General features: G+C 41.7%; 2 protein-coding genes and 1 pseudogene across 2 annotated transcripts; all 3 read left to right on the top strand.

Annotated features, from left to right (window-relative positions):
- The first annotated feature begins 2,856 nt into the window (after window positions 1-2,856).
- LOC135587452 (peroxidase 5-like) lies at window positions 2,857-4,331 on the top strand. Its single transcript, XM_065078875.1, has 4 exons — window positions 2,857-3,115; window positions 3,206-3,394; window positions 3,508-3,670; window positions 3,755-4,331. The coding sequence occupies exons 1-4, from the start codon at window positions 2,900-2,902 to the stop codon at window positions 4,135-4,137; spliced, it is 951 nt and encodes a 316-aa protein (XP_064934947.1). The 5' UTR covers window positions 2,857-2,899; the 3' UTR covers window positions 4,138-4,331.
- A 2,071-nt stretch (window positions 4,332-6,402) lies between these two features.
- Window positions 6,403-7,970, top strand: LOC135587453 (peroxidase 5-like). The gene is made up of 4 exons (XM_065078876.1): window positions 6,403-6,668; window positions 6,773-6,967; window positions 7,152-7,314; window positions 7,404-7,970. Exons 1-4 carry the CDS (start codon window positions 6,453-6,455, stop codon window positions 7,802-7,804), a joined length of 975 nt encoding a protein of 324 aa, XP_064934948.1. The 5' UTR covers window positions 6,403-6,452; the 3' UTR covers window positions 7,805-7,970.
- A 956-nt stretch (window positions 7,971-8,926) lies between these two features.
- On the top strand, window positions 8,927-20,288 carry LOC135589061 (peroxidase 5-like; annotated as a pseudogene).
- The last annotated feature ends 1,507 nt before the right edge of the window (window positions 20,289-21,795 follow it).

A 21,795-nucleotide genomic window follows, 5' to 3' on the forward strand; every position in this document is an offset into this window, starting at 1 on the left:
AACGAGGCTACCAGTGGTGAAGTTCGAGCGCCTCGTCGAGAGGTGGGCGACGCGGGAGGAAGAGGGAAAGCATGTTTGTGTTATTTGCATGCGAAGCTTCGAGGGAAGCCATGAGGTGAGGGAGCTCAGCAACTACGCTCATGCTTTCCACATGGCATGCGTCGACTCATGGATGGATGAGGGCCGATGGACGTGCCCTTTGTGTCGATCTTACCTATAGGATCATAGAGATTTTGAAGCTTATGATTTCTGATGAAAATAATAGAAGATAAGAACAGAAGCTTCCCTCATCAGAATAGAGGATTTTCCTAATAGAGAGATTTCCTCATATAGTTGGGGAAATCTTATCTTCTATCATGCCCCCGTAAGATGGTGCTCCTGTCAAGGATATCAATCTTGGATCGATGCAAAGAATGGTTTATGAGCCAGAGGCTTCGTGAGTAGGGCAAGAGCAGATCACTGCTGCTGTTGTTGCTATTGCTATTGTTGCAGTTGCGACGGCGATGATTGCAGTAGAGGAAAAAGCTACAGTAATAGAAAAAGCTACGATGCTATAGCAGAGGAAGCTACAGCAGAGGAGAAAGCTACAATAGAAGTACAATAGAGGAGGAAGCTGCAATGATGCTACAATAGAAAAGAAGGCTATAGCAAAGGAGGAAAGGTGGGGTAGTGCTGGTGAGCGTAGCACTAAAGATGACACAACGGAAGGGAACAAACGTTGGTGCAGAGTGGCAGTGGAGAAGATATTTGTCGTTCGCCGAGGAGAAAAGATTTATCGCACTTATGGCCTGACTATAGAAAAGCAGTAGTAGAAAGCTTTTTCTTTTGCAGTCGGAGATGGAGAAGCAACAGATGAGTCGATAATAAGAAGAGAAATTGCTCTAGGCAAGTGACTCTGATACCATGATGAAAATAATATAAGATAAGAATAATTATTGAAAAAACTTTATTGAAGTAAATTTAGCTTGAATATATTAACATATCCTTCTCCTATTTATAGGGATTAGAAAAGAGGATTTTCCTCAACATAATAAAAGATTTTCTTCAACAGAGTAGATCTCAACAGAGTAGAGATTTCCATATTAGTTAGAAGAACAATGTTGGATGATATAAACAATATTTTCCCATAACAATACGTAATAGTTTTGATCTTGTCTTTTTACTTCTAAATAATAAAGTTTGATTATTTTCAGATTGATGTGGAGCCCATTGGCGCTGGATTGAATTATGTTGGTCACATTAAAAATAAAAAAAACCCAAATGGACTGAAAAGATCCAAAAGACTTTAAAAACCAGTCATCGTGAATGTGCATTGCTCTTGATTGGCCAAGTCACCATCAGTTTCCGATAATATAATAGAAAGGTTGCATGAATCCTGTGAACCAATTAGGCAGGTGTTGCCACTCAAATCTAAATCCTCGATCTGTTTCCGATAATATAATAGAAAGGCTTAACCATTCAATCACTGATTAGCACAGTCTATTCTGACGAGGTTGTCGTTTTTGGATTTTTTTCTAAACTAAATTGATAAAAGAAAATTCAATTATGTGACCATAAAATCGAAAAACATAGGCTGTGAGTAGGACACCTAATGTACTTATGAACTTATCTCACGTGCAAGAATATTACGTAATTATCAATTAACCATTGGATAAAACAAAGAGTAAACAGTGATACCAAAAAATTACTATTAAAAAAGAAGCCAATACATTTATGAATATTATTAACAAAATTTGATCTAAATTTTTTGCATATATATCATTAATTTATATAATTAATATTATACTATATATTATTTAATTTTTGTTTCACCAAATGGCTTATATAATATTCATAGATATACTCGAATATAAGATGTATCACTTATATAATATTGAACTGAATCCATACAAATGTAACAATCGACTGAACCTAATATAATCCAGAAACTTATTAGTTCAGATTTGGATCTTAAAAGGATCCAATCTGATACCATCACGACAGGGACATCATTTACAGGCTAGTAAGAATGCTTCTTATCATGTGATAGGACGTCTGCGGTGCCACTTTCCGTATCTGCGGTCACTGAAGCCCATGTGTATAAGATAGAATGTGGTTTAGCGTATGGCTCGCATCACCCCCAAACAAGATGAGCAAGTTTCGTGCAGTGGATTTAGGTAACCCGTCTCCATCTTGGAGGACGACAGCTCATTTATCTCGAGGAAATCGTGTCTTCCCAGTGTACCCATCTGCCTCTGTGGTCGAGTTCATTTCCTCTCTCTTCCATCTCGATGATCGCTGGCGGAGTACCTGTTGTACTTACACTATTAGGTTCGTCTCCTTGGCTTGCTATGGCGTAGGTTCCACTTCAGGTTCCTGTGCTTGTGTAACACATGCCATGGAGGTGGACAATCACGCTATCTCATCGACTCTCTCACGGCCAAAAGGACCACTGGTCATTGGGCCATCACTCTGCGATCCTACTGCCAGCAAACGGTGGTGGGGGTGGCATAAAAAAGAAGAAGAAAATTCATGCCCGCGTCAATGATATGATGAGTCGAATTTGTCAGGCAGTGATGTGTCTTTTTTCTGTGTGCTTGTGATCATTCAGTAATTCTTCTCTCCTTTCTCTCTCTTGAAAGAAAACAATGGCTTTTTATCTTTGCAGAACGTACAATGATTCATTCATTCACCTTTCACTTTGCAGTATAGTTTCGGGACCGTATCATACATCGGGTACGACGTCGGGGGACATCGTTTCCAGCCTTGCAACTTGCAAGGTATAGACGTTGCTACTGCAACGGGGTTAATAGGAAAAGCAGCTGCTGGGATAAATCCTGACCTCTCTTATTGCTATTTATGAGATGACAATGGGAGGCATTGTTGCTGCATAGCACGGGGCGGAGCGAATTGGGGAGACATGGCGTGGGGAAGAGGAGCGATGCTGGTGGCCCTCGTCGTGGCCTTGTGCCTGAGCGCACTCGGGGCGGACGCCCAACTCAAGGTTGGATACTACTCCTATGGCTGCCCAGCAGCTGAGCTCATTGTTAAGGAGGAGGTCGAGAAGGCTCTGATAGATGACCCTGGCGTCGGTGCTGACCTTCTCCGGATGCACTTCCATGACTGCTTCGTGAGGGTGAGTTCCTTCTCGACACCTTGATGTATATTTGCATACACGGATTCGTTTGTGTTGGAATTGGATGAATGGCCGTGCACACCACACCAGGGTTGCGATGGCTCGGTTCTTATCGATTCGACAGAGGACAACACCGCCGAGAAGGATGCACAAGTCAATCTAACCCTCGAAGGATTTGAGATTATCGACGCTATCAAGGAAAAGTTGGAGGCCGCCTGCAAAGGAGTCGTCTCGTGCGCAGACCTTCTGGCATTCGCCGCCAGAGACAGCGTCGTACATGTGAGCTTCATTGATGCTCTGTATTCCCCTGCCGCCGATTCATGCGATTGATATCAGCATTAGCTTCTCGATGTAGTCATTTAACTTGGGATTGAACTGGTGGTATTGGACAGTACGGAGGAATTCACTACAGAGTCCCTGCAGGCAGAAAAGATGGAACGGTATCCAAGGAAGGCGACACGAGCATTCTCCCTTCGCCGGCCCTTGACCTCACTGAGCTCACAAAGTTGTTCATCTCCAAGGGGTTGAGCCAAAATGACATGATCACTCTTTCAGGTAATAATTAAGAAGCTCCCGCGACTCACTACATAATCAAATGCGCACGCAGAGAGATCTGAGATAGCTTCCACGCGCGTGCAGGAGCGCACACGGTCGGCATCGCGCACTGTGACGCCTTCACCGACAGGCTGTACGACACAGACGAGACGCTGGATCAGAAGTACGCAAAGGCGCTGCGGAAGCAGTGCCCTCCGGGCAGCAACAACACGGTGTCGATGGACCCGAAAAGCCCTCAAAGGTTCGACAACCATTACTACAGGAGCCTCCTGAAGAACCGAGGGCTGTTCATCTCGGACCAGACCCTCCTTTCCACGCAGGGCACGACGACGCAGGTGAAGCGGCTCGCGAGCAACTACAAGCGCTTCCAGCGGAAGTTCGCGGCTGCCATAGTGAAGATGGGCGAGATCGGAATCCTCACCGGGAGCGAGGGCGAGGTTCGCGCCAATTGCAGGAAGATCAACTGATGATGACTGCCATTGACAAACGAGACAGATCCCTTTCGGTGGAGTACTTCATCATCTTATATATGTATATTTTATTTGTTGGAGATTGCCTGTATTGTTTCATGTGATTCTTCTTCTTCTTCTTCTCCTCCCTTCTTGAAATATGTCTATCTTTGATGAATAATGAGGGTGTCAAAGACATGTTTAGGGAATCATCTCATCTGTTCGTGTCGGTGAAATGAGCTGAGATTTCTTTCTCCTTTTTCTTTATGGTGTTGAACTTTTATTATATTTTAGTGCAAAGCAAAAGCCACACCACTGGCTATGGTCTTATATCTTCAATCATTGATGTAGAATTGGATCTCCTGCTACGGTCGATGATAATGCAATGCAATCATTGATGTAGAAGCCGCCGATGGAGAAGTTGAAACTACCGAGCAATTCGACAATTGCAATACGTGGTATCAGCCACAGACGACCAAATGCAAGTTGGAAGTTGTCGGTCCTCATCGTGTGATGTGAAGCGGTCTCGTGTCCAACCCAAATCGGTCGCTTATTGCAACGCTAACTCTCCCTACTTACTCAGATTAGTTGAATTAATAATGACAACAATAATTTGACTTTTTTTATTACTGTTGTTACGGGAATCGATTAAATGTTACCATCCCCATCATTTTCTTGGAAGAGAACAATTTTCAGCACAACTGTTATTTCTGTGATGTCCGATGCATTTGGTCACATGACCAATAATGCAGGGAGCCCCATCTGAAGCTGTTACTGCTTGATTATTATATTGGGTATGTGGATCCTAAACGAAGTCCATACCCGTTATTCGTACTTGCTCCGTTAACAGTAACGGATATTGCGAATTGGATCCCACGAGTTGTGGGTACAAACCGCTATGATGGGTTCCAGCGATGACGTTGAATCAAACCCGTTGCAAGATGAAATTAGCGACCACTTCATGAGTCGATCGATGCAGTCTCCCACGGGTGGAGCCCTGTGTTTCAACCCACATGGTGAGGAGATTAAAATAACCCCAATAACAGATGGATAAGACTTGAGAGCAGGCATCATGTCCTAATCCAAGATTCACAAGCACAGCGACCAACCAACAACCACATTAAATTGAAACATGAAAGAGGGACGAAGGTTTCATATATTATCAGACCTTTTTCTCAGAACAAATTATACTACCGACAATAGGATTGTCTTGACAATCCTGTCGCTGTAAAGCAGCATTGGCTCATCAATCGATCTCTATAGTGTGTAAATTTCTTAACAGGAAGGCCTCTAATAGACTACACCAAAGAACAGCTGCTCTAAAGTAAATGTAATGACATAGTGGACCGTGTCCAAATTATATATAATGTGTGGGCCCAAATTAGGTCAAGAAATCCGGTCCAAGCATGCTTATTGTACAGAGTCGCCGACAGAGTCTTTCGTTCTTTGACTGTTGCCACGCTGTGATATGGAACTTAACAGGAACGCCATAAAGCCGATGCGATCCTTATCAGATTGGTTATTTGCAGGATTCAACTTGGTGTAACCACTGAAACCTGGATCACATCAAACAGCAAATGCATGGAGGCAGAGACCATCAGAATATTGGGTGATGGTTGGCTGGACAGCCCAAATCCCTCTATCTCCCGCATTAATGCACAAAATTTTCTTCGTCTCCAACACAAAATGCGAATAAAGAAGACTCATCTCTCACTCTTAATTCATCGATCACGTAATTCGATGACCACTCACATGGAAGCAAGCAGCCAAATCAATTCCTTGTTCTTTCAACTGGACGATCTACCATTTTATCTTTAAAATATGCATTTTTGGCCACATGTTCTTGGTGAACCGTCCATGTCTCTATAATGCTAGCTAAAATATGCATTAGTTAGCCGACCCCTGTGATTTTTGGAGATTCTTAATGCATATTGTTTCGCATCCTGACAGTGCACATGAATTATGTTTCAATTTGTAACATTTACCACGACAGAAGCTCTGACTTATTTCAGTAGCAGCCGAAGCTGCATGACAAACTCGCACATGATTAGCTAATGGCGGGACAGCATTCGAGCTAAGCACTCATGTCACCGGTCGCCAGACTGGGCCCCACGTTGTGTTGAGGAGCTGTAAGGCAGTGATTCGTTCACGTATCTGCTAGGTGTAGTCTTAGTTTTTGGAGAGGGGTAATGGTTTGGTGACAGCTTCCAGCTTCACATGGGGCTACCACTGATAATGGGCATTATTTGGCGCGTCTTTGCTCTATAAAGAGGGAGAAGACTCTTATTGCACCACAACACCACATAGCCGAGCCCACTAAGATTTAGAGGAATATGGCTTTGGGAAGAGGAGAGATGTCGCTAGCCATCATTGCGGTCTTGTGCCTCAGCGCAATGGGGACAGAAGCCTATCTCAAAGTTGGCTTCTACTCCTACAGCTGCCCTAAAGCGGAGGAGATCGTTAAGGAGGAGCTTGATAAGGCTCTGCAGGAAGACAAGGGCATTGGCTCTGACCTTCTCAGGATGCACTTCCATGACTGTTTCGTGAGGGTTAGTTCCTCTTTGACACCTTATCTTACTTGTTTACCTGACCTTCTCAGGATTTGCTGAAGAGTAAATGAGATTGACGTTGTGTTCGGGATGGATCGTGTCAGGGTTGCGATGGCTCACTTCTCATTGACTCGACCAAGGACAATGCCGCTGAGAAGGATGGGAAACCCAATGAAACCGTTGAAGATGAAGGGTTTGAAGTCATCGACAAGGTCAAGGAGAGGTTGGAGGCTGAATGCAAAGGAACGGTCTCATGCGCAGACATTCTTGCATTCCTCGCCCGAGACAGTGTTGCACATGTAACGTTCTTTGACTCCACACTCGCATGATTACCAGAGCATAGTGGTCATTAACTTAACTTGGTCTTCTACACCATGAGAAAAATCAGTAGCAGTGACTTGGAAGCGATCGATTTATAGTTTATGGACTCCAGTTTACGATGTAGAACTCTTTCTAACTCGGAATCGAACCGGCGTTGTGCAGTACGGAGGAGTTCACTACCCAGTCCCTGCCGGCAGAAGAGATGGAAGGATCTCCCGATCAAATGACACGATCGATCTCCCTCCTCCAACATTTAAACTTGGTAATCTCACGAAGTTGTTCGTCTCGAAAGGGTTGAGCCGTGATGACATGGTCGCTCTCTCAGGTATGTGAAGATTGGAATGACACTTAGGGTATCAACTCCTCGTGCATGACACTGAGTAACGACGACTGCGGTGTCGTTTTGGTACACAGGAGCACACACCATCGGCATCGCGCACTGTTCTGCCTTCTCCGACAGGCTCTACAACTTCAGCCAGACGGTGAAGGCCGACCCGAGCTTGGACCCGAACTATGCTTCCCAACTGAGGGGCGAGTGCCCAACTGGGAGCGATAACGAGGTGGACATGGATCCGCCAAGCCCCCTCACGTTCGACAGCAGCTACTACAAGAACCTCCTAGCGCACCGCGGACTCTTCACATCGGACCAGACCCTCATGTCCAAGCACGGTACCGCGACGTTGGTGAAGCGGTTTGCCAAAAAGCCTGCGCTCTTCAAGAAGAAGTTTGCAGCTGCCATGGTGAAGATGGGGAGCATCGGCGTCCTCACCGGTGAACAAGGCGAGATACGTACCAACTGCAGAGTAGTCAACTGATGAGCGCGGATCACCGGAACATATGCCGTTCTATTGGATCTCATTTTTCTTAATCTCTTATATCCCTGAGGTTAGATCACCAATGGGGCATTAAGAGATATCATTTATTGTTTGGTGTGTGTTTCATCGATGAATAAGAATTAGTGTGAATGACATGTTTGAGAAATTAAGTTCATTTATGTTCTGTCAGTCTCGCAAATCGAGCAAATTAAATGGGACTCGTACTCTATTACAGTATTGGCTGCACTAAGTCTCTGGCTTTGACTGAGGTTCCACAAACTGGAACCTTATTTACCGCAGGTCTTCATCCGTAGATTTGATAGATTCTCTATTCCAATTCTATTAATCCTACACGAGTTGACCAATTGCATCCAATTCGTGGCCCCGATTGAGGTATCACCACTTGGAGTCTTGATTAGAACCTATTGGAATAACTCAGTGGGAATGATTTACTTTTAATTAACTCGAATTAGAACAAATATGTCGAATAAAAATTCGACACATTAAGTTTACACCAAAATTACTCCTTTTGTGTGTTTACAGTAAATACTCACTTTAGCTCCAGAACGAGGTTAAATGAAAGGAAATGGCACTTCAGTCCATAGTATCCAACCACAAGCCGCCGTATGATCTCGATTACTACTTGATTCAAGAAACTGTTATTTAGTCACTTGACACGGTCAAAGTTTCTGACGATGACAGCTCTGCACTGATTAGAATACGCTGCGATCGCCAACCTCAAACCTTTAGTTAATGGACAATACATTTCCGCACCAAGTAAATTAATAGCGGATAAGGATCCATTCGTACATAAGATGCTTCAGCAGGTTCCAGTCTCCTTGACATGTTACCAGGTCTTGGCATATCTCATGCACCGTACATGTTGCAATTTACAATTAGCACCACAAAAAGCACCGTTATAGGTCCCTCGACATCTTGCACGTAGGAAAGGCTCACGTAACAAAGTTGGGCATGGACTGCTTGACCGACATCAATATCCGCTTTACATGCACGTCGTGGTTGGCACCACGAATGGGAGGGGAAGAGAAATGATCGCGTCGTTATAAATAGGGCATGCAGTGGAAGGCCTCATTGCATCACATCGATATATCTCCGAGAGAGATGGCTTTGAGAAGAGGAGCGACGCCACTTGCCATCGTCGTGGCCTTGTGCCTGATCGCAGCAACAAGAACAGAAGCCCAGCTCAGAGTGGGGTTCTACTCCCGTATCTGCCCTAAACCTGAGCTCATTGTCAAGCAGGAGGTTGAGAAGGCTGTAAAATATTACTCCATTACGTACCTTTCTTCATCTTGGTTGTTGTACAATCCTGTTATATGATCGTATCAGGGTTGTGATGGATCGGTCCTTATCGATTCAACATGGAGAACTACTGCAGAGAAGGATACACCCCCCGACAAAATCCTTCGAGGATTCGCAGTCATTGACAGAGCGAAGAGAAGGTTGGAGGCTGTCTGCGGAGGGAAAGTCTCGTGCGCAGACATTCTCGCGTTCGCAGCCAGAGATAGTGTTGTACATGTAACTTTCCCCTGCTTCTTCTTCTTCTTCCTCTTCATCCAGTTTCAAACTGAAAGCACGCAGTACAATATAATTAGAGTCTTGTAATACTTGTCAACTTGCAAATCGTTGGTAATGCAGTACAGAAAGGTTTCTACCAAGTCCCTGCAGGACGAAGGGATGGAAGGATTTCCAGGGCTGCCGATGTGATCGATCTCCCTCCTCCAGCCTTTAACCTCAGCCTCCTCACTCCATTCTTTACCAAGAAAGGTTTGAGCCAAGATGACATGATCACACTCTCAGATAATCAGAAGCGTTAATGTCCCACCAAATAGATGTCATGTGGGCTGGCGATTGCGTGTATATATATATATATATATATATATATATATATATATATATATATATATATATATATATATATATATATATATATATATATATATATATATATATATATATATTGATCTCTGTTGGGCGGACAGTCCATTGATTCAGTCGATAATGGACTTTAATAGTCTACAACACACTTTAGCCTTAACTCTATTTTCTCATTTAATCTAAACCTTAATCTTTTTAACCATCAAGAAGTGTGGCAACTAGAGAAGAAAAAGGGGGTAGTAGTGGTAGTTAGGGAAAAAAAATAAGAGAAAAAAGAAAGGGAAGAAGACAAAAATAACGCAGAGACTATTCTCAATCATCACCTTAGGTTAAATCAGATTTATAGTAAACTATTGCTGTAATTCCTTGGAGAGATTTGGAATATTATGCACAATCCTAGTTATTCTCTTGTGATTGTTGCTTGGATTTTGAGCAAGAGATTATGATATTTATATATTCATTATTCTTATAATGTATTTTCTCTAGCTTGTCCAATGATTTTTATCCTTCATATTGGATGGATTTTTACATAAATTTTACTGTCTTATTTGATTGTGATTTTTGTATAATTTTATTATGTGTTACGCCCTACTTGTATTTGTTCATATACAAGTTGCTTTTTATCCCATCAACTAGTATCAAAGTAAGATTTTGATTTAATTTTTTAATTCAAACATGAAAATCGATAGTACTTCTCGCATGGTTAGCTTGAATGGAAACAATTAGATAACATGGAAATCATGAATGAATGATCCCTTGTGTTGCAAGGATTTGTATGGACTTTGCAAAGGGATAGTGCAAAACCCACAACTATGACAGATGATGAGTGGAAGAGGTTATACCGAAAAACAGTTGGGTTTATTCGATAATGATTTGATGACAATGTCTTTTATCATGTTTCTACCGAAAGTTCTGCATACTCTCTTTAGAAAAAGCTGAAGGTCTCTATAAAAGAAAAACAACTGACAATAAAGCTTTCTTGATCAGAAAACTTGTAAACCTGAAATATAAAGAGGGTGCTTCTATCGCCTATTAAACAGATTTATGTTGGATTATAACCTAGATTGAATTGCCAGTCATATTGTTGGATCAGAGCTAATTCTTATCCAGTTCAAACTGTCTTTGGAAAAATCCAATCCGTTGAAAGTTCTACCTTCTCAGTGGATGTGCGTCCACTGACCTGAATATACATGTATGCAAGAGGTGCACTTGCTCACTCTCCATGTTTCCTTTTTCTATGTGTGCATGTGCACTAGCAAACATTCACAAGCTTATCTTTGTGTGTTTGTTTATGTTTCATATTTATGTGCCTCATATTAGCAAGAATTATCTACATATATTTGCTGGTCTACATCATGGCAGGCTCCTAGGTCATGGCAATGACAAGGAATATGTTCCTAGCCAGTCAAAGATAGTTTGTGTTCAAGCAACTGGTGGTATCATTGCAGGTGCTGTGGCATCTTGTGTCACAACTCCTCTAGACACAATAAAGACACGATTGCAGGTACTAATTTCCGGCTGTACTAAGTTTTTCTTGGTTCTAAATTCTAATTTCAACCCAAAGCTTCGTTGAATAAAATGTAGAGTATCACTAACCGATTATCCTCTATGAACATGTCTCTTGATGATGAGTTGCAAGCAATATTACTTCTCAGTTCATTGCTAGAAAGTTAAGAGACACTAGTAGTTTCCCTTAGTAATTCTAGGCCAAATGATGTTGTCACCATGAGTTAAGTAATAAATAGTTTGTTGAATGAGAAGTTGAGAAAGTATTCAACAACATCTCAGATTAATTTACAAACACTTATTTCATATAACAAAGGAAGGTCAAAATCCAAGGATAGAAGCGGCTTATGCATGGGTAGAAGCAAGTCAACATCAAGAAAAGATATTGTTTGCTATAACTATGGTGAGAAAGGACATTATAAGAATCAATGCAAGTAATCTAAGAAGAACAAGAAAAATGGGAAAGAAGTAGAGTCTATAGAATCAAAAGATAATACCACAGTTATAGTACTAGGTGGTGATTATATGATTTTGTCTTCTTTTGATAATATTTTTTTTTGTATGTCAGGATCTTGAGTGGGTGATTGACACATGTACTTCTTATCATGCTACATCATGGAGGGAGTTGTTTGCTACTTACAAGTCTAAAAATTTTGGTGTTGTCAAGATGGGCAACTATGGTAGGGCAAGCATCATTAGCATGGTTGATATCTATATAAAGACCAATCTTGGTTGTAAGTTGGTGCTTAAGAATATGAGGCATGTGATTGACTTAAGGCTGAATTTAATTTCAGTTGAAAGGCTAGATGATGAAGACTATGATGGTCGATTTCATAGAGGGCAATGGAAGCCCAGCAAAAGTTCTTTTGTTATAGCTAGTGAAAAGAAATATCATACCTTATACAGGTTGCAGGCTAAAGCTTGTGGTGAACAGTTAAACGCTACATAGAAAGATTTCAGGATGGAGTTGTGGCATAGGCGACTGAGACACATAAGCGAGAAGGGACTACAAGTTCTTTTCAAGAGATAGGTATTGTCAAACCTCAAATATACATGTCTGAATCATTGTATTGATTGTTTTGTTAGTAAACAATATAGAGATTCATTTGTTAGTTCTACTTTATCTAGAAAGTTGCATGCCTCAAACCGTATTTATATAGATATATTTGGTCTTTTGATGACAAAAATTTCTAGTGGATCGGTTAATGTTTTTGGTATTAGTAGTGTACTTTATTTTGTCACTTTTATAGATAACTTTTCCAGAAAAGTTTGGGCCTGTGCTATAAAGATCAAAGATCAAGTTATTAATGTCTTCAAAACTTTCATGCTAGAGTTGAAAGGGAGATAGAAAGACAATTGAAATACATAAGATCGGATAATGGTGGTAAGCACATAAGATTGTTTATTAATTATTGCAGGTCACATGATATCCAACATGAGGTGATAGTTCCTGATACACCTTAGCATAATACAATTGCAGAGAGACTGAACCACACAATCATGGAAAAGATTATATGTATGCTTTCATAGGCCAAGATACCCAGAAGGTTTTGAGATGAGACTTTGACGACTACAGTTGATGTGATTAACTTGTCACATTGTACAACCCTAGATGGTGATATTACAGAGCATGTATAGTTAGGAAAAAATATTTTCTACAAGCATTTGAGAGTGTTTGGTTATCGTGTATTTGCATATATTCTAAACAATGAGAGATCCAAGCTGAATGGTAAGACTAAAGAATGTATTTTTCTTGGTTACTCACATGATCAGTTTGGTTATAGGCTTTGAGATATAGAAAAGCAGAATGTGCTTAAAAGCAGAGATATGATTTTCTTTTAGGATTAAACCATTAAGGATTTAAAGGAGACATCAATCAAGACTTATGCAAAAGGATTAGCAAATTATGACTCAATTACTCCCAATATATAGGGTGATAGGACAGACGTGTAGAACGATGGTGTAGAGCCCGATTTTGATCTACCTGTAGGACATGTTGAGCAAGAAGAAGTTGGGGAGCAACTTCTCACAAAACCTCAGTTGATAAGATCTTAACCTTCCAAAAAATACTCTACATATGAGTATGTAATGCTTACTGATGTAGGTGAACCAGAAAATTACTAAGAAGTAATTGAAAGTGAACAGAAAAAGAAGTGGTTAGTTGCTATGCAAGAAGAGATGTATGCTCTACAGAAAAACCACATATATGATTTGATACAACTACTAAAATGAATGAAGGTCTTAAAGAACAAGTGGGTTATCAGGTTAAGAATCAAGAATATTATTCTCAACCAGAGTATAAAGCTAAAATAGTTGTGAAAGGCTTCGGTTAAAGGAAATGTATTGACTTTGAAGAGATTTTTTGTCCTATTATTAAAGTGTCTTCTATTCATGTTACTCTTAGTATTGCTACTAGTTGGATATAAAGATAGCTTTCATCTATGGTGATTTGAAGGAAAAAATTTATATGGAGCAACCAGAAGGCTTCAAAATCAAAGGTAAAGAAAATTTTATCTATAATTTGAGGAAGAGCTTGTATGGGTTGAAGTAAGCTCTAAGATAGTGGTACAGAAAATTTGATTCATTTAGATATAAAAGAATGGTTTCAGATCATTGTGTGTATATCAAACGGTTTAGTAAGAATTTTATTATTATTTTACTTTATATTGATGATATGCTTATTCTTAGGAAAGATATATCTACAATTGACAGGTTAAAGAAGAAACCGAGTGAGTCCTTTACAATGAAGGACATAGGACCAACAAAGCAAATACTGGGCATGCAGATTTTCTGTGATAGAAAAAACAAGAAGATTTGGTTGTCATATGAGAAATATATTGAGAAGGTATTGAAAAAGTTCAATATGAGCAATGCAAAGCTAGTTGGTTCTCCTCTTTCAGGTCACTTCAAGTTGTGCTCAAAGTAGAGTCTGTCAAATGATTAAAAGGAAAAAATGTAAAAGGTTCCTTATGCTTTAATAATTAGAAGTTTAATGTACGTGATGGTATGTACGAGACCAGACATTGCATATGTAATAGGTGTTACTAACATATTTCTTGCAAATCCAAGCAAAGAGCACTGGACAGCAATGTAGTGGACCTTTAAATATCTCAAATGGAGCTCTAAGGTTTGTTTAAGCTTTCGAGGTAGACCACCTTGTCACGGACAAACTTCTAAACATGATGTTGGATGTAATGCTTATGTATGTCCGTATCTTTTGGTTTGTTCATGCTTTGCCCAACATGTAGAGGGATAGTCGAATGCATAACAGTCGATTTTTAGTTGGGTTTGGTGGCCTTCTTAGACTTGTGAATAAATATTGTATCATGTGAACACTTGTGAGAGATATTCGACATATAGTGGACCATTTTGACCCTTTGTTATGCAATCGTTTAGAGCTTATAAAGTATGTTTGTAATTTGCATTGTATATAAAGTATTTCATGAAATGTTTGCTTATGGATCCCGATTGAGGCGCTTTCCCTAACCTATTTTCTCTTTTGTAAGTCCTAAAGGACCATAGGAGGTTTCGGGGAGGTTGACCTTTGCGGACGGACACGCAAGGGTACCGCACGACTTACGCAAAACCAGCTAAGTCCGTGATAGATGGTATCAGAGTGGGACAAGCACTCATAGAAACACTTGGCATGTAAATATACCTAGCGGGGCTACGTTAAGGGTAGTTAGCACACGCACAATCATTTGGGGGAAAACGGGCATGGAGATGTAGAGAAAAGGAGTCGCTTGTAGGAGCGGGCATTTGAGATTAACATTCAGAAGAATGACCAACCCTTCACGCAAGAGGCACTACGAGAACAAGCAAGCTTAGAAGAATACGTAGCGCACAAAGGTTGGGATGATTGAGTTCAAGCTACGACTCAACGTTGACAACTATAGTTGATGGTGCTCAAGGCAAGCGAGGCGCTTGGTAAAAGATGAGACCATGCAAGGTGGAATGAGTTGCTCAGCGACCAAAAGAGTTGTGCAAAACTCACAAAATTGAGAGGAATTGCTAACTCGAAGAATTAGGTACTCATGCAAGGGCTTATATGCGGACGATGGAATGTTCGTGGCTATCCCAAGGCGACCGAAACTTAGTGCCATGGAGTATTGAAACTTTCTCTTCGACATAAGAATGATACGTCCATAGAATGTTGAAGTGTGTAGCGGGGGTTGTATTGATGTGGAGTCGCAATCTAGCAAGTGCGTTTGCAGGAGGCAGAATAATACACAATTTGTTTAGCAAATCGGTGTAGTCCAAGGGGATGGTGGTCTCTGAAACTTTCAGAGTGAAGGAAATGAAGAGAGATATTGCTCTAATGGGATAGATATCCAGGAGGGATAAATCCCGGCTCTCTAGAAGAAGAATTATGTGCAATAGACTGTACATGTTGAGGAGGAGTACCTCAAAAATAACAACTCCACGAAGCTTAATGGACCGAGTGAGCGACGAGGAGTCATCACGTGATCTCACTTGAGAGAATGCATTGGTGGATGCATTACGAGATCAAGTGAGAGAGCGACTCAAAGTAATATAAATGAAGGCACACTTAGAGTCGATATGAAGATCAGACTCAAGGGTGGGCTGACCCGTGGAATGGTGGGCGTGAGGGCCACCATCAATTCAATGCAAAATGAGGAGCGAAGCAACTTGGGTGTAACTTGGCGAAGTACCCAAGTCGCATGAAGTGAGCTGACATAGAAAATGTAACATGGAGCGGAGGCACAGAGCTTTCTTTGGACAGAGGTCAAGGACATGAACTCTTGCAGAGGCAAGAGTAAGATTATGTTGTTCCATGGGTCCTTCATTCTGATGGAGTGGATTCATCTTGCATGGTGCCAAAGATGAAGGGGGATTTTGGGCACATGCACCTTATCTCGGAGAAGCATTTGATCGAGGAACTAAGGCGACTCAACTTACGGAGGCGAAGTTGGGTTCAGAAGACATTGACACGGGGCAAGAAGATGCAGAGGCAGGTACTCTTGAAGAATATGCCATAGTGTTGTCATTTAAGTTGCCATGAAGGAAGCAGTGCATAGCGAAGATTGTGTTGGTAGGGGCAAGGGCCTAAGATCCAGACAATGGTGCACCATTTTCAACGAAGTTAGTGGACTTCGGGATCTACTAGGTGGCAGACTATCCTAGAGTGGTGCTTCATCTAAGTGTAACCTAAGAGCGGGTGGATGAAGGTCGATTGCCGAAGGAGAGAACAAAATCAAAGGTGGAAGAGACCTTGCGATGTATTAACCGAGGCCACACATAGAGGGATCACAATTCGAGTTAATCCCATAAGGATTAGAATGCAATGGAGATGTCACCAAGAGGTGACATAGTATAGTAGATCATGGTGGAATAGTTCGTGGCAATGAGATACACAGGACATAGTCCCTTAAAGGGACTATATCATATGGAGGTATGATTAGGAGCTATTGGGAGCTCCACTTCGGTGAACAACACAATGGCAAGAAGGCTATGGATTTAAGGATTGAAGGCCATGGTACCGCAGATGCGGGTCTTCCGTGCGTGAATCGAGTTTTGCATCGGATAAAAATCTTGGTTATCAGCATATGGGGGCTTTGTTCCATCGAGGGAAAAGTTCGAATGCAAGTACCAGTGAGTCCCATGGGAGGGACTTGCGCATGCAGAGGTATGATCGAAGTAGCTAGAGAGTTAGACTACTCCAGAGCCTATATTCGCTTAAGGGAGCCTAATAAGTTAGAGGATAAGGTCGAGTAAGCGAACGTTGCTACCAAGGAAGCTAAGGAGAGCAGAATCGATGCAAACCCTATAACATGATGGCAGAGGCCATGTATGAGATTTGTAGTCTGTCTTTCCATCGACCAAAGGGAGCTGCTTGGAGAATACATAGGTGTTGAAGCAGGGGGTCGAAATGGGCGAGGAAGTGACGATGAGTCCAGAAGGACTTAGCTACCCAAAATCAAGCATCAGTTAGAATGGAAATGGACTCGGAGGAGAACCATAGAGACATATCTACTGATCATGAAGGAAAGGGATTAAGATACAAGGTGACGGATAGTAGGGCCATGGGCATAGCAGCGCCAGAGTACTATAGAGGCAAAACTTCCGTGAAAGCCATTGATCCTTTGCTCTCATGGAGGGAGAGTGCTTGGTCATGAAAGGGGCCGAGAAGGTAGAACAAGCAGAGGCAAACTCCAAGTACCAAGACAAGGCTAAAGGGCAGAGGCCAAGGAACTTGGTAAGACTAGTGTCAATGAGCTTCTCATCAAGATAGCCGAAAGTGAAGGACTTCGGGTCATGCAAGAATGCATGACCAAGGAACAAAGCAGGCAATACGCGGTGTTGTACCTTTGCTACTCAGTAGAGTAGGCGGCAGGGTTGATGGAGAAGATGGTACAATCCCAAAAGCGACCAAAACTATTAGAGACTTACTCCAAGTTGGGGTGAAAACTTCCTATATTCCAAAAGTTCGATGGCATTGAGAAAGTGAATCACAGTAGTTAACTCAATGCAAGGAGTGCAAACACTTCGAGTGCTTTAGAAGTGTGAGCAAAGAGTAGACGAAGGTCAGTAACCAGCTCGATGTATGAAGTACACCTTTGAGGAGGTGGGCAAAGTCAAGTAACCATTACCTTCTCAACTCTTAAGAGAATGAGTGAAACCGAGTACCCAAATTCTCATATCTATCCAAAAGAGGAGCTATGCACAGGTTCAAAGACCCTTCGAAGATAATGGAAGACAATAGTTGTCAAATCCTCACCAATGGTGATTAGTGCTACTGAGAGTAGATTATCTGCTTCGTTTCCCAACAGAATGCCAATCGAAAGCGAAAGTGATACAAATCTACTTGGAAGTGACAACTAAGTGAAAGAAGAGTCGATGGGCAAATTTTGTGAAGGAATGACCCAAAACATCAAAAGTTTATGAGGTGATGCTCGTTAAAACTCCAACAAGCATCCACCCAGTTCAAGCAGCAAGAGACATTTGAGAGACTGGCGCATAGTAAGGATGGTCATTTCCTTCATCTGGAGGATCCGCAGGAACCAACATGGATCAACATAACTCAGCCAACCCCATACTAGAGTCAGAGTCATTGGCGAGTTGAAGCAGCATAGCGGATCAAAGGTTCGACTACTCAAAAATAACAGCGAAGAGCAGTTGGGAGCCAAGAGGCGCATTGCAGTTGGAGCAGAAGATTGAAGACTCAGCAAAGGCGAGGAGTTGTAGTGTCGGCAAAGGCTTCGACGAGAACGTCGAAGGAATAAATGGGGAGAATGTCACGGACAAACTTCTAAATAGGATATTGGATGTAATGTTTATGTATGTTTATGTCTTTTGATTTGTTCATGCTTTGCACAACATGTAGAGGGACGATCGAAGGCATAACAACCCCATTTTAGTTAGGTTTGGTGGCCTTCTTAGGCTTGTAAATAAAGGTTATGTCATATGGACGCTTATGAGAGATATTCGGTCTATAGTGGACCATTTTGACCCTTTATTGTGCAATTGTTCAGAGCTTGTAAAGTCTATTTGTAACTTGCATTGTCTATAAAGTATTTTCTGAAATGTTAGTGGATCTCAATTGAGGTGCTTTCCTTAACCCGTTTTCTCTTTTGTAGGTCCTAAGGGACCATGGGAGGTTTCGGGGAGGCTGACCTTTGCGGACGGATATGCAAGGGTGCCGCACGACTTAGGCAAAACTAGCTAAGTCTGTGACAACCTGTGTTGATAGATTATACAGATACAGATATGACAAAAGATATTGATATAAGAAAGTCTACATTAGGTTTTGTACTCACTTTTGCAGGGGAAGTTGTGTTATGATAATCTAGATTACAAAGGTGTGTTGCTTTCTTCATCACATAGGTAGAATATATTATTGCTATAGAAGTTTACAAAGAAATATTATTGATAAAAAAATTATTACAAGAATTGGGGTTGAAACATAAAAATTATGTCGTGTACTATGATAATAGAGCATCATCCATTTGTTTAAGAACTCAATTTTTTATTCCAAGCCAAAACACATAGATATCATATACCATTGGATTCGAAATGTACTTGAAGAGAAACAGTTGTAACTTCAGAGAATTCACATTGATAACAACGGAGCAAACATGTTGACAAAGACCTTACTGAAAAAAAGACAGGAGACATGCCGACAGCTAGTCGATATGGCTTCACATTGAGGAGTCATAAGATAGCCTCCCTTATAGGTTGAATCGGAAGGTTGTTGGGCAGACAACCTATTGGTTCAGCCCATAGTGGGCTTTAATAGCTCACAACCCACTTTAGCCTAAACTCTCTTTTCTCATTTAACCTAAATCCTAACCCTTTTAACCAAGATGTGTGGTGATAGGGAAGAAAAAAAGGGACATGATTGTGAAAAAGAAAAGGAAAGAAGAAAAGGATAATACAGAGACTATTCTCAATTAGCCAAGCAGTGTTATCATCTAAGGTTAGATCAAATTAGATTTTGGATATTGTGTACAATGACAATCCTTGTGATTATTGTTTGAATTTTCGACAAGAAATTCTGAGATTTGTATATTCATTATTTTTATAATAAATTTTCTCTGCTTATCTTGTAATTTTTATCATTCATGTGATTTTCTACTTAAATCTTAATATTTTATTTAATTATAATTTTTGTTTAATTTTATTATTTATTATGACCTACTTATATTTGTTCTTATACAAAATTTCGTTTTATCCTATCAATCTCGCGTAGGAGCACATACCGATGGCTTTACGCACTGCCCTTCCTTCGCCAACCGGCTTTACAACTACAGCAAGAAAGCGAGCTGCCCAGTTGAAGAGGCGGTGCCCTCCACGGAGCAACAGCGTGGTTCCCATGGATTCACCGAGCCCCTTCACGTTCGACACCAGCTACTACAGGAACCTGTTGGTGAACCGAGGTCTGTTCACTTCCGACCAGACCCTCACGTCGACATGGGCCACGGCCGCGAAGGTGAGGCAGCTCGCGGGCAATCCCATGCTCTTCCAGAGGAAGTTTGCAGCTGCAATGGTGAAGATGGGTAAGATCGGAGTCCTCACCGGGAGAAAGGGTGAGATATGCCGCTACTGCAGGAGGACTAAGTGATGTGTTGTCCGCCTTGACGCTACTTCCTGCTCCAGGACTTGGTTTGCTCCGCCCCTTTGATATGTGGCGAATGCTTAAATAAGAAGAGACGAGAGTGCGTTGATTTGTTTGGATTGTTATGTTGTTGAATGAGAATGTCAGAAATAACCATGCAATTTCATACGAGCACAAGGACACATAAAGAAACATTCAACTATGCATATGCACTTATCATCGCTTTTTGTTTTTAGTTTCTTTCAGGACTACAGCTCTGCTGAGAGTAGGAAAGAAAGCAAGTTGATGATCCAGGTGATACGACATGTTTTTGGAGCCCTGGACACGTCACCGCTGACATCACATGCTAAGTCAGAATCATACCGAGAAGTTGTTCCACCTGTCCCGTCCCGTCCCTCGAGGGTCAGCGACCACGCACTACTGACCCTCGTGCAATAGTATAAAGCCCCTGGCCGACCTCCGGCCAAGGAGGGAGACATAAAAAAATACAATCCACCCCACACTAACTTGCTCGTCGGAGGGGCCACAGCCGGGGATCACCCGACGAGGGCTATTTTTGCAGGTGGACAACCACCCGTGAGTGGCGAATGTCTCAACCCGGAAATCACCATTCAGTATACAAGGACGAGCTACCAACCATCCCGAGACGGAAAGATACGACTCATCATAAACGACGCCTGGATCTCAACCGACGCCAACCAGCATCCTGTCGCGAGGGCCTAATCGATCGCAACGTCCAGCTTAGCCAACAGAAGGCTCACAACATCGACGAACCTAGCCGTGCTAACTCATCAGCCACAGCGTATCTGTTTGTTAACACAAGGAATCGGTCATCTTGATTGAGAAAATAGACATCTCCCAAGAAAGCAACCGACGAGTCTTATCACCCAAACTCCACAGTAAATATTGCTGGGCTGATGAACACCAAGATATCCGTTTAGAACAGCCCAGGTTGTCTAGATGACTCCACGTCGCCCATGGATTGGTCTATTTGATGCAAATACCTTGAAAAAAAGTCCTCCATGATAGAGTTTTACTGGATGACACCCTCATGTTTTCTTTTTATTAGAGAGCGTCCCTTTTTATTTAAAATATAAAAAAATATATTTGAGATCGGATAAATCCTTTAATTCAAACTCGACCAATCCAAGAGCTGGTTCGATTCACCTGTGATCACGATCCGGATCAAATAGATTTGGGTTAGGTCCTACAATGCAGATCGGGTCGGGTTGGGTTTGAATCACGAGGGAAAAAGTTTACTTGAGGGTTATACCAAACCAAGGTAGCATCGTCTCCTCTTCTATGGTAGAAAATGGTGGTAGCATCGTCTCCTCTTTGACGACCATGTTCCTCTTCCATATTTGTAAATAGCAATAGCATGCTACCCTCATCGGTGACAAGAAACTCCTCTATGCCTCTTTAGTATTTATATTAGTAGCAACCTCATCTCTTCTATGGTTGTGAACGATTACAGAGGTATAATACATTAACCAGTATAGTTATACGGGTGTGT

The sequence above is a fragment of the Musa acuminata genome, chromosome BXJ1-8 (assembly GCF_036884655.1).
Source record: "Musa acuminata AAA Group cultivar baxijiao chromosome BXJ1-8, Cavendish_Baxijiao_AAA, whole genome shotgun sequence".
In the NCBI taxonomy this organism is placed as follows: domain Eukaryota; kingdom Viridiplantae; phylum Streptophyta; class Magnoliopsida; order Zingiberales; family Musaceae; genus Musa; species Musa acuminata.